Source organism: Erpetoichthys calabaricus, chromosome 3, assembly GCF_900747795.2.
Source record: "Erpetoichthys calabaricus chromosome 3, fErpCal1.3, whole genome shotgun sequence".
NCBI classification, from domain to species: Eukaryota; Metazoa; Chordata; class Cladistia; order Polypteriformes; family Polypteridae; genus Erpetoichthys; species Erpetoichthys calabaricus.
This window is the reverse complement of record NC_041396.2, coordinates 42,957,761-42,971,312: the sequence shown is the minus strand read 5'-3', so window position 1 is coordinate 42,971,312 and position 13,552 is coordinate 42,957,761. Positions and strand designations below refer to the sequence as shown.

At 41.0% G+C, this 13,552-nt stretch overlaps 1 protein-coding gene across 1 annotated transcript in view; it reads left to right on the top strand.

Moving 5' to 3' along the window:
• The first annotated feature begins 6,460 nt into the window (after window positions 1-6,460).
• Window positions 6,461-13,552, top strand: part of eif2d (eukaryotic translation initiation factor 2D) — a 54,973-nt gene continuing 47,881 nt past the window's right edge. The window contains exon 1 of the mRNA XM_028796699.2: window positions 6,461-6,661. Within this exon, the coding sequence (XP_028652532.1) occupies window positions 6,606-6,661 (56 nt within the window). The 5' untranslated portion in view covers window positions 6,461-6,605. The remainder of the gene's footprint in view (window positions 6,662-13,552) is intronic.

Below are 13,552 nucleotides of genomic sequence, written 5' to 3'. Positions count from 1 at the left end.
ACTGTTCGCTTCACCAACATGCCCATTGAAATCCGCTCCAATCACCACTTTCTGTCCCTTGGGTACACTGTTCATCACTTCATCCAACTCACTCCAAAAATCTTCTTTCTCACCCATTGCACACCCAACTTGCGGTGCATATGCACTAACAACATTCATCATCAAACCTCCAATTTCCAGCTTCATAATCATTACTCTGCCTGACACTCTTCACTTCTAAAACACTCTTGACATACTGTTCCTTCAGAATAACTCCTACCCCATTTCTCCTCCCATCCACATCATGATAGAACAATTTGAATCCACCTCCAATCCACCTGGCCTCACTCCCCTTCCATTTAGTCTCTTGCACGCACAATATATCAACCTTCCTTCTCTCCATCATATCTGCTAGCTCTCTCCCTTACCAGTCATACTGCCAACATTCAAAGTTCCTACCCTCAGTTCCACTCTCTTTACTTTCCTCCTCTCCTCCTGCCTCTGGCCACATCTCCCACCTCTTCTTCTCATTCTTCTTCTTCGGCCAACAGTAGCCCAATTTCTGCCAGCACCCTAACAGTATTGGTGGCGGTCATTGTTAACACGGGGCTCGACCGATCCATTATGGAAATTTGTATTGTTGTCCGCATATTGATTTGGCAAAATTTTACACCGGATACCCTTTCTGATGTAACCCTCCCCATTTATCCGGACTTGGGACCGGCACGAAGAAACACACTGGTTTGTGCATACCAACTATTAGTAAATTAAATAAATGTACAGTTTATTTGGATAATAGATTTAGTGGTTAACGTAACAGAAAACAGATTTTGCAACTAGTTCCTCGTTATGTTTAATATTTTTTGGAGTATACAAATTAGCTGACATCATCAAAAAATAAATATGATTTGGAATTCTGGAACTATGCTATTTTGTGGATAAAGATAAATAGATTTATTAAATATTTACATTCTTTGTTACTTTTTATATAATACAGAAGAATATCAGCATTCTCTATATTTATTTTACTATTGATTAATGTCCTAATATACTATTCTCTAAGATCCTCAATTAATGCAGGCTAATTTTTTGACTGTACTCAATTACAAAAAAAATATTCAATTTATTATTTTAATTTTCTGGGATAAGTTTGAGATATTAAACTACTGCATGGATAAGTTGAGTGATACATCCTTGGATGCACTGGGATGTATCTTCAGTGATGTATCCTTGGGTCATCGGGTGTTTCGGGTCTTTCCCAACATCAGACACACTCGCCCAGGTGACCCAACAGGAGGGGGTGATTAGTTCCTAGCTTGAATCCCACCAGCTGTCAACTATGTAGGCTACCTCTTCAGCCAGAGACACCTAGTGGCCCTCTCTGCAGCATCTGTAACAGCCTTGGTGGCTCTCCTCTTTGCCACACCCCCCCCATGCCATGTTTGGCTACGACTCAGCAGAGAGAATGGCCTGTGAAGCCTTGACATCTCACCTCTATTGGCTCACAGCTAGTCTTCTAATCCTGCCTTCTGCATTATTCTACTAGCTCCTGGTACTTTGCATGCTTCTTCCCCTGTTCTTTGACCATGCACACCTCCCAGGGTACAGTGAGTTCTATCATGGTCACTTGTTTAGTGGTGTTAGAGAAAATGATCATGTCTGGGTAGAGTGACGTTGCGGTGATGTCCTCCGGAAACCTTAGCTGCTTGCCCAGGTCTACCCTCATATGCCAATCGGCAGCTGAGTTGGGGAGGCCCACTGCGGGTCTTGGTTATATGTTGTACTTCTCACCTGCCTCAATGAAGGTGCTGGACTGCTTAGGTCAGTGATGGTTGCTGGTGGTTATGGCAACAGCAACTGTTTCTGCAACTGCTCTCAACACATGGTCATGCTGCCAATGATAACATCTTTCTGCAAATGTTTTTGGGCAGGTGCTGAGAATGTGCTTGAAAGATCTTCTTCCTGAGCAAGGAGCACATGATGGTGACTCGTTGTTGCCCCTGATGTTTAGGTTCGCAGGACTCGGTTGGTCATCCTACACAGCCTGAATCAGGAAGTGGACATGGTAGTAGTCTGCTTGCAGGATTTTGTTCCATGTTAACTTTCTCTGCCCTGATTCCCACCTTGTCCATGCTCCTTGATGTTTCAGACTGACCATCCTGCTTGCTCTTTCTCCCTCCATGCCTGCTTGAAGTTTCTCCTGGACAAGATGGTGTCTATCTTTGCCCTGGACCATGTGAATTTGGGTCTTGTGGAAGTACCCAAGACCATCTCGGCCTGTGGCCACATTTCCCACCAGCTCCTTCTGCCTCAGCCAAGATTCTGCCACCTGTAATGCCTTGGCTGCCTTCCACTTCCTTCCTGTTCTCATTTCAATACCTGCTGCAGCTACTCTGTGGTCTTTCGAGTAGCTACATAAGAGAATTGTGCGTAACACCATAAACTCTGTGGACACCAGGGGACTTACAGCTCCCCAAACCCTGGACACAACAGACACTGAGCCCACGTCCAGCGCACAACACACCATTATTAAGTGTGGAAAGTGTTTTTCCCTCGTTTCCCACCTTACACAGCACAGTACAATAAGCTCCAATAAACAGCCTCTTTCTTCTTCCTTTCTCTTTGATCTGTCTCTTGTCCACCTTCACTCCTCCTCCCACAAGCTTTGTCCTCCACCTCCCAACTCTGGCTCCCTGAATGGAGGGCTCAGCCATTCTTCATGCGCCCACTGGCGGTGGCCACAGGCCCCAATAGGGTTGAGCTTCCATGTTCCCGTGTCACTGTAGCAAGCCAGGGGGGCTGCCCTCTGTTGTTCTGGGGGAGGTATTGCCCCATGCAAGCTCCTTTCCACTGTCCTTCCATTATGGAGGCATCCTGACTGTCTATTACAACTTCTCTTTCAAGCCACTAAAGGGCATTACTGCAGTCATAAAATGCCACACTGCTAAGGCTGAGTGGAAGACCAAGCCACCTTCACAGGTAGCTGCTAATCCTCTTCCACATGAACCTGACTGTTGTCAAAGGAATCTCATATACCAGCAGCAGCCACAGGATCCTGGGCAGGATAGCATGTTGGTAGACCCAGGCCCCAAATCTTCCTGGTAGACTTGATTTGTCCACCTTCATAAGCCACTTATCCAAGTCCTTGGTGGTCTTTTGATGGAAATGGATTCCTTGAAGCTGGTATCAAATACTTTCCTCAGACTCTTTACTGGCTGCTTGGAGATGGATGTTTAGATGTTGCTAGATAGTGTAAAGCGGAATATATCCACCACCCAGCATTTACAGTGTCATGAAAAAGTATTTTCCCCCTTCCTGATTTCCTCTGTCTTTGCTTTTTTATAACAAGTATTCATTTCTGAGCTCCAAACAAATGTAGTGTATTACAAAAGACAACTTGAGTAAACACAATACACCATTTTTAAATTTTCATTTGATCTATTAAAGGAAGTTTACCAGCACCTATATCACCCAGGAGATTCGCCTTGCATTATCCTTATCGCTGAGGACCAATCAGCTGGACCAGGCCAAGGGGACACCCACATAACACCTGGCTGCAGCAGATAGATGGACATTTCTGGAGGGTGGGACTGGACGGTGTGTTTGCCTGGGGGCTGCCAACTGGGATCCTGAGGTGGGTGTGGCAACGCGCTGTACCAGTGCATGCTCCCTGACCTGACCTATAGCACCCATGGGAAAAATTAATTGTCCCCCCCCCCCCCCAAACTTAACAGATGGTAAACTGTGTTTATTCAGGTTGTCTTTTGCATGATTCTAAATTTATTTGGAGAGCAGAAACAAATGAGAATTATAAATAAGAAAAATAAGGGAAATCAGGAAGGGATAAATATTTTTTCATGACACTTTAGGACTTATAGGATGAGAAAGTGACCACACTATTTTTTTTTGGGGGGGGGGGGGGGGGGTTGGCGGGGGGATTTGAAATTAGTACACCCTTAATAATCTTGTTGTTAAAATGTCTTTCAGCTATGGTTATCCCATAGGACTTTATGCATTAAATTACTATTTTTGAAACCTGTCTCTTTCATAAGGGTGCAACAACCATTAGGGATAACCCCTGTAACAGTGGAATATTCCTTTACAGAATTAAAATGATTGTTAAACGAGTGTCTGACAATGGCACATAACCCATTGGCCACACCTCTCTAGCTATTATCTATTTGAAATATTCAAATATCATTGATTTACATGTTGGATAATTAATAAAACAGTAAAAAATATGCTGTAATGGTTGGAATATTTTCAGGCTAAATGTATTTACGGTAACAAGCAGCAATTGATTCGTATTCAGTAAATACACCAGAAGGACATACTGTACATCATCTTATTTACAAAGAAGGAAATTGTTGAGCTATGAAGAATCTACTGTATAATAAAATGCTAAGGTCTGTGTGTCCGGTCCCTTAAAGCAATCTGATTGATCAGTTTGACTTTGTTGATGGAACACGCTTGAGAGAAGGAGCATTGGGCAAGTGAGGCCGAGCTGCACATGGATACCGAGGATAGGTGCTGAAGAGAAGAAACATCAGATAATTTAAAATGGATTCTATTACCCGTCTTTGATAAGTAACATGCTTAGTTTATTAATAAGTACAGTGTTACGATTGTATCCTATAAGTTTGGTATTATAAGATTCTATTCCACAAAAGGTTAGTCAAATGGGTGGTTTTCAGAGAATATCAAGTGTAGATGTCAAAAAGTTTCAACTCATTTCTACTGTTAGATGTATTAATAATAAACATATTAGGAGGGTTTGCTGCCAGACACCTACATCTCTTGCAGTTTTGACATGGAATGCTGTGTTAGAAGATGATTTTAACTGAATAAAATATGGATGATACCAAATAAGTACTTTATCACAAATAAAATGAAAGAGATACCTTTTAAAATGATATGTAGAATTTATCCTATTAAAGTTTCTGTTGTACATAGATTAAGGATCGAAAGTTACAAAAAATGTACACTTTGTGATAAGAATCCAGAAACATCTTCCCACCTTTTTTGGCAATGTCAGTACTGTAAAGTGTTCAGGGCTAACTTACAAAATTTGCTAAATTAATTCTGCTTTAATCTTGAATGTTAGAGATATACTTTATGTGTTTCAAAAGGAATGATGTTACTCCTAAAATTACACGCTTAAGGAACTGGTGCAGAAAAAAATATCTGCAACTTAATATCAGCAAAACCAAGGAATTAGGTATTGACGTTCATCACACCAAAGAGGGTCTAAGCCTCACCACTATTGAAAGAGTAGATGTGGAGATGGTGCACTCTTACAAGTACTTGGGGGTCCACATTAATGACAGGTTGGACTGGTCTTGGAACACAGAGGAACTGGAGAAGAAAGGGCAGAGCAGGCTCTTCTTTCTTAGGAGACTGCAGTCCTTTAATGTGGGAAGTGATGTCTTCTACAATTCTGTGATGCCCAATGTGATTTTCTGTTGTGGTGTGCCGAGTTGGTAATATCGCTTAAGAAAAAGGCCACTGAATCAACAAACTAATTAAAATAGCAGGCTCAGGTATGGGATACATTCTGGGCAAGCAAAGGAGATAATTAAAACAAAACTGAGTGCCATTATGAACAATGCTGCACATCCTCTCTTTGACACACTAACACCGAGGACTTTTCAGGCAACAAATTATTCAGAAGTATGTCAAGAACCCCTACGGGGGCTCCTTCATACCAACAGCAATATGCCTGCAAAATGCCTCACTGGAACTGGGACTGCCAAGGTAGAAGTTTTCTTTCTTTTAGTCATTCTGGTGTGTATGTGTGTGTGCATATTTATCTTTCTATTTATTTAAAGATCTTCTGTAAAAAGACAAATTTTCCCTCGGGGGAAAAATAAAGTTCTGTTTCATACCTATCTAACCTGTTAATAATTCTTGGACGTGGACTAGGGGAAAACCAAAATGTAACATTTTCAAGAGTGAATTTAATTATTACCGATTATCTATAAATGGCTGTAAGAACATCAAAGTTAATGAGAACACTTGATAATACGAATGAGTTTAAGTTGGCGTAGCTTTATAATGTGCCAATGCGAATTTTGTTTTTCTTTTTTAAGTCTGTCGTATGTATCTACCCCATCTGAATATCATTTGTCAATATTATATACTGATGGTTGTATGTTGTAGTTGTAGTATATTTAGCTAAAAAATACATCAATTACTTCCAGAGCAGAAGGGACTTTTCTTTATCTTCTCAGTCTTGCATTGAAGATGGTAGGAGCTGCGGGAAACCACCGAGTGGTTGCACATTGAGTAGTGAGAAAAGCGCTATATAAATATTAATAGTAATATTAATAATATTATCTGAAGAGACCTGAGCTCCAGTCCTTCTCGTCCTACTTACAACTTGCGCCTAAACCGAGCCACCCGTGGTCTATTACTCTAACCAATAATGTCATTACGCTTCTCTGTTTCCGTACGGACCATTGAGCTTGTTGCACCAAATGGCCGCCTCCATACCGGACGTGCATGCTATAAACCCGCACGTACGGCTGCAGAAACACCGAGCAGTCAGGATTGTACTCTGAGTGTATCTCTAAACTTGGGGTTTCTTTATTGTGTTCATAAAATAATCAACCGAACTTGTTTAAAGAATGTTTGCTAAGCCATTTCGAGTGAGATCAAACATCGTTCTCAAAGGATCTGACAGGTAATGTCTATGTTTGTTGTATGAAGTCGTTGAAATATGGCATTTGTTTTAAAATCAGATGAAACTGAGCGTTTACGGGCTGTATGGGCAAAGAAAAACCGAAAAATCCGTGGTTACTCATTTAGGGTACAGATCGAGTTTAATTACTTAACGCGTGTGCTTGTTTACCGTACTGTCGAAACCGTTGTCATCTTTCACAAATTCGTTTGTACAATTAAAGCATAATAATAAAGTTGCGCGGAGCTAAATGATACCAAGCAATACTCTGACTAATCTTTAATTTCCTTTAATGACTTAGTTGACTGACTGCAAGATTGCAATCCAGTGATACTTGATGAGTTTTTTGTTGGGTTGTTTTGCATGTCCTAAGGACAGTTACACATTTTTCCGTTAAAAAATATTTGTCAGTGTATATTTATATACTGTGTGCCTGTATGTATATTTTTCTGGCAAAATTCAATTACTATTTTTTTGGTTTTGTTGATATTAAGTTGCAGATATTTATTTTCTGTACAAATAAACAGTGTTTTTCCTCTTCTATACTCTGTCTCATCCCTCTTATCAATAACCCCCCACAAGTGCAGAATTATCTGAGAATTAGAGCAAGTGTCATGACCTGATGTTATATGTATAGTCTGAAGTGTACAGAGTGAATAGAAAAGGAGACAGGACTGTTCTTTGTGATGCATATGCATATCAGAGACACAGTCCTTGAGTCTCATAAACACTGATTTGCCTGACAGATAGTCCCTTATCCAGGACACCATCAGCTCATCCACCTGCATATTTGTGAGCTTACCTCTTAACAGAGATGACTGGACGGTATTGATGGCACTGGAGAAATCACAAAACACGATAAGCCTTGTATTGCAGATAACTGCATTCTCCAGTAAAATCTTTGTTTGATTGGCAAAGTGTAATGAGCCCAGGAACAGTCTCTCAAAGGTCTTCAGATGTAAGGGCCAATAGTTAGTAATCATTAGGTGAAAAGGAACAGGAACAATGTTTTCCACAGCATTGGCACTTTCTGGAGCCGTAGGGACAGACTGAACAGGTGACAGAGGATGCACCAAGTTGGTCTTTAAGAACTCAAGGACTGACTTCTTATGGTCCTCCGGCCTTTCCTGTGTGTAGCTTCCTCAGTTGTCTGTCTGTCTGTCTTAAGTTATGAACAGCCCATACTGATAGTCAGAGGTGGACTTGGCATTGGCCATTCCATTTGATGTGGTAGGAGTTATTTATGTAGTAGGAATGATGTTAGGGTACTGGTCATTGGAAGAAGGTGGCAGTGGGCAGGAAAATCTATTAATAATTGGTCCAGGGCATTAGCTTTGTCCACATATCCTTCTAGCAAATGAGCCCAGTCTGGATTGCTCGAGTCCAGTAATTATGTCCTGACCATATGTTTCATATTATTTGAGTGAGGTGTTTTTTTTTTTTCTTTTCAGTTTTACTTGGCAAGCTTTCCTTCCTAAACTCCACTTTTTTTCTTTAGCACTTGCTGTGCACCTTTCGGAGTCACAGGATTTGAACACTCTCTTTTTCTCTTTCAGGGCTTGTTGTTTGGAATGCAACGCACTGTCTTTTAAGGTACCACAGTGTTGACGCAAAAGCTAATATAGTCTGTGATGCAGTCCCTCAATGTCATCCCCATGTGCCTCACCTTGCACAGTGCCATATTTTCTAGACTTTGTAATGGTATCTTCATAATGCTCCTTGAGAGAGAGAGAGAGAGAGATATATAATATATAAACTTCAAGTTTCTTTTCTTTCCTTCTCTTGACAAACACATTTAAAAAAAGAATCTATAGATCCTTTTGTTAGCTTCTAATGAACCAGTTGTTATCTCATTACTTAAGCCATCAAGAAACATTCCAGAAAATGCTACAGAAACAGCCAGTTTTATTTGTCTCACTCCATTTTATTCAGAATCACTCCATCCATCCATCCATCCATCCATTGTCTCCCGCTTATCCGAGGTCGGGTCGCGGGGGCAGCAGCTTGAGCAGAGATGCCCAGACTTCCCTCTCCCCGGCCACTTCTTCTAGCTCTTCCGGGAGAATCCCAAGGCGTTCCCAGGCCAGTCGAGAGACATAGTCCCTCCAGCGTGTCCTGGGTCTTCCCCGGGGCCTCCTCCCGGTTGGACGTGCCTGGAACACCTCACCAGGGAGGCGTCCAGGAGGCATCCTGATCAGATGCCCGAGCCACCTCATCTGACTCCTCTCGATGCGGAGGAGCAGCGGCTCTACTCTGAGCCCCTCCCGGATGACTGAGCTTCTCACCCTATCTTTAAGGGAAAGCCCAGACACCCTGCGGAGGAAACTCATTTCAGCCGCTTGTATTCGCGATCTCGTTCTTTCGGTCACTACCCATAGCTCATGACCATAGGTGAGGGTAGGAACATAGATCGACTGGTAAATTGAGAGCTTCGCCTTGCAGCTCAGCTCCTTTTTCACCACGACAGACCAATGCAACGCCCGCATTACTGCGGATGCCGCACCGATCCGCCTGTCGATCTCACGCTCCATTCTTCCCTCACTCGTGAACAAGACCCCGAGATACTTGAACTCCTCCACTTGGGGCAGGATCTCGCTACCAACCCTGAGAGGGCACTCCACCCTTTTCCGGTTGAGGACCATGGTCTCGGATTTGGAGGTGCTGATTCTCATCCCAGCCGCTTCACACTCGGCTGCGAACCGATCCAGAGAGAGCTGAAGATCACGGCCTGATGAAGCAAACAGGACAACATCATCTGCAAAAAGCAGTGACCCAATCCTGAGCCCACCAAACCGGACCCCCTCAACACCCTGGCTGCGCCTAGAAATTCTGTCCATAAAAGTTATGAACAGAATCGGTGACAAAGGGCAGCCCTGGCGGAGTCCAACTCTCACTGGAAACGGGTTCGACTTACTGCCGGCAATGCGGACCAAGCTCTAGATCAACTATAATGGCAATGTTTGTTCATTTATGTATCAATGGAGTGATTCTTCTTTTTTTTTTTTTTTTTTTTTTTTTTTCTCTTTCTTCTCTCAAAAAAAAAAAGAATCACTCCATTGATACATAAATGAACAAACATTGCCATTATAGTTGATCTAGAATATGATTATGATTGGTTAAATCTGAACATGGTTACAACACCCAGTAGAATGCAGCCAAGGTATTTGATGTATTTTTTCAAATTTTTTAACTATTATTATCAGTAAATTATCAGTTTTTCACTTAAACTTTATTGGCTACTAGGGGGCTTCACCCCCTGCTCACTTCACTTGCCAACCCTCCTGGCCTGCGCTATGTGCCAGCCACTTTGTGTCTCTGCCGCTTGCGTATGTGGATTTCACTTTCACCATAACAACAGATCTTTTCATTCTCGCGGATACGCCTCTTCATTGTGAATAAACACTACTTTTCCCTGATGGCAACACAAATTAGACGATCTACAAGTCTCCGACTTAAAGTTTAAGTCCGAACAATATATTCAACCTCTTTTCGCTGTTCCATTATTTCACCGAGTAATAATTTTCCATTTGTTTGCGCTAATGCGATCTTTACTATCATTTTTTTTTGAGACAGTCAAATTTTAGTACTTTCATTATCTCTAACCAGCTCTTCATATGTATCGCACCAACGTTTTTGAATTCTTTATGACATTCTACTTTGTCATCTACTCTTTGTCTTTTATTTCTGGCCCCGGGCATGGTTAAATCTCTTGGCACAAAGTCTCATCTCACGGGACGTGAAAGTGTCTCTTTGAAAAAGTCACATCTCATCCCAGGATTCTTTTATTATAATAGAGAGACAAGATCATGTTTAAGGTGGAAAAAAAAAATATTTTCATTAGGAAAACCTGAAGTTTTAATAAGGTTGTGTAGTCCTTTGCTTCCTGCTGTAGCTGTTTGGATTTCTTAATATATCTGCTTTTACCAAAAAAAATCAAAACAAAATTTTGCATTTGTTTTGCTTAATAAATAGTAATTTTGGGTATGTTAATAGGATTGGATCTAGTTTTAGTTTGTAGGAATTCTACTTTCGGCCTTTGTGATGTCATTTTAAAATTTACATTGCTGTGCCGCTAGTTTGGATGGGTGAACATGTCTTACTACATACAGTAGCACCATTACATTTTAGAAACAGGTTGGTATATTTGGTTGTAGGTCAATAGGTAATTCTACATATCACTTACACATAATATAAATGACATTTATGCAACTTGAGTAAAGTTGTGTGACAGGAAAGGAGGAAAGATATGCCATTTGGCAGTATGAAGGTCTTTTTTCACTTTTGATGTAGTTGCATCCTTTTAATTTTGCATTTTCAAAAACGGGCAACAGTGCTGTTTTTAAAGGGGACAACAATTGTGATTTACAGTGCACTTCTACCACAGTTAAAATTTCAGAGCATTATTTTTAAATGTAGTAATCCTAAACATAGAGTAGCTGTATTAACTAACTAGCTGAAATACCCCCTGGCCTGCGCTACATGCCAGCCACTTCGCGTCTGTGCTGCTCGTTTTCAGAAGAGGGCGGCTGAACGCACCCCAAGGAGACGCAGTCTGAAACCCTCTCTTGAACAGTGATACGATGGGAAACAAATAGTTTTTTTTACCTCCACTTTGCTTGATCAGCTGCTGGCTTGCTGCTGCTGCCGTGTCGTGTGATCTAGCGCTTTGAACATTTAAAAGCCTGTACAGCAGCTGTCCTACTCTTTGTCTTTTATTTCTGGCCCCGGGCGTGGGTAAATCTCTTGGCACAAAGTCTCGTCTCACGGGACGCGAGTTCTTGATATTTTTTAGTTTATAATTTAAAAATGGAATAAGAATCTAAAAATCTAACAACATTACATTAAAGTTCGATAAATTCTGAAAAGTGATACCAAAACATACTGTATATAGATAGATTAACAAACAATGAAGACTCACTAATGTAATCACTAATGTAATCATCCATGTCACTAATGTTATCATCCAGTTGACGCTTAGAGCCAGCCAACTCTGTTTAATTTCAAAAGCAACAGGGGCGTGCGTTGCTGCTCAAACATAAAGAATGATGGCAGTCGCCTCCAGTTCGCCCTCTGGTGGTCGTTCCGAGTGTTAACTGAATGATAACATTCATAGAAGATCACCCACCACCCTACCCAGAAGGGGGTGGATTAGGGTTGATTTCACCCTGCAGTACTTTTTAGTCAATCAATGAGAAATATGTGTACCAAGTTTCATGAAAATTGCTCCAGCCGGTCGGAAGTGATGCTGGAACATACGTACATACACACACGCATACATTGACATTTATATGTATATAGATAGTAAATTAGAAAATTTCAAAACGGAAAATAATGGGAATATCCACAAACTTGATTATTTTTCAAATTAGTGTTGCAGCCCTAAGATGCTTGGACTTGTAACAGAGCTGAGAAATGGAAAATCTTCCATTTTAATCCTGTAATATACAGTTTCTGTAGAAACAGTGAGATTTGTCGGGTAATTGTAGGTGTGGCAATCTGAAGTAAATTTACAATTGTTGTAGAGAAAACCATCCTTGTTTGTTTGAAGGATGTTCGTATACTTTATATAAAAAAGAAAGCTTTTGTTGGTTCCTTACTTGAAGGAAGGAAAAACAAAACCATTAAAATCCACACAAGTAGCTCAAAAACCATGTAATCCAAAACAGTCTTGTTATTGTCATGTCAGCAGGTGGGCAGGGCTGGTTTGCTTTTTTCCACTTACATTTAATTTGCATTGCTTTTGTTAGAAGGTTGTAGAAAGTAATTTTAAGCAAAATAATACGCCTCATCCACTAAATGATTTCAGAAATGCCCAAACTGACATAAACCCACCAAATCTGTAGAAAAAGTACTGAAGCAGTGTTTCTCAAAAGCTAGCCCTCCTGTAAAAGGTCTGATTTGCACCCTATTCAACAGGTCTGTTCTTACCAGCAATGCTACTATGACAATGGAGAGCAAGCTGAAAAATATGACTTTATTGAAGATATTTGAATTGATCTCGATCATTGTTACAGAAAATAAGTGTGAATTAATTTTCTGGCTGATTCATCTTTTGCTAAAGAGATAGTGTTTCAGGTATTCATATTATGTGATATCATCTACTGTTAAATTCTACTCCATACTTCTAAAATGTTTATTTTTATACTGTATTGAGGATTTGTTCAGTGTATTGTATTGTATTTAACCCCTTTTTCTTTGACACCCACTGCATGCCCAACCTACCTGAAAAGGGGTCTCTCTTTGAACTGCCTTTCCTAAGGTTTCTTCCATTTTTTTTCTTACAAGGGCTTTTTTTGGGAGTTTTTTCTTGTCTTCTTAGAGAGTCAAGACTGGGGGGCTGTCAAGAGGCAGGGCCTGTTAAAGCCCATTGCGGCACTTCTTCTGTGATTTTTGGGCTATACAAAAATAAATTGTATTGTATTCAAATACTGTTTTTACTTTGGTGTATTTTACAAGTGATATACAGTGATCCCTCGCTATATCGCGCTTCACCTTTCGCGGCTTCACTCCATCGCGGATTTTATATGTAAGCATATTTAAATATATATCGCAGATTTTTTGTTGGTTCGCGGATTTCTGCGGACAATGGGTCTTTTAATTTCTGGTTCATGCTTCCTCAGTTGGTTTGCCCAGTTGATTTCATACAAGGGACGCTATTGGCAGATGGCTGAGAAGCTAGATTGCTTACTTTTCTCTCACTCTTGCGCTGACTATCTGTGATCCTGACGTAGGGGGATTGAGCAGGGGGGCTGTTCGCACACCTAGACGATACGGACGCTCGTCTAAAAATGCTGAAAGATTATCTTCACGTTGCTATCTTTTGTGCAGCTGCTTCCTGAAGCGACATGCTGCACAGTGCTTCGCATACTTAAAAGCACGAAGGGCACGTATTGA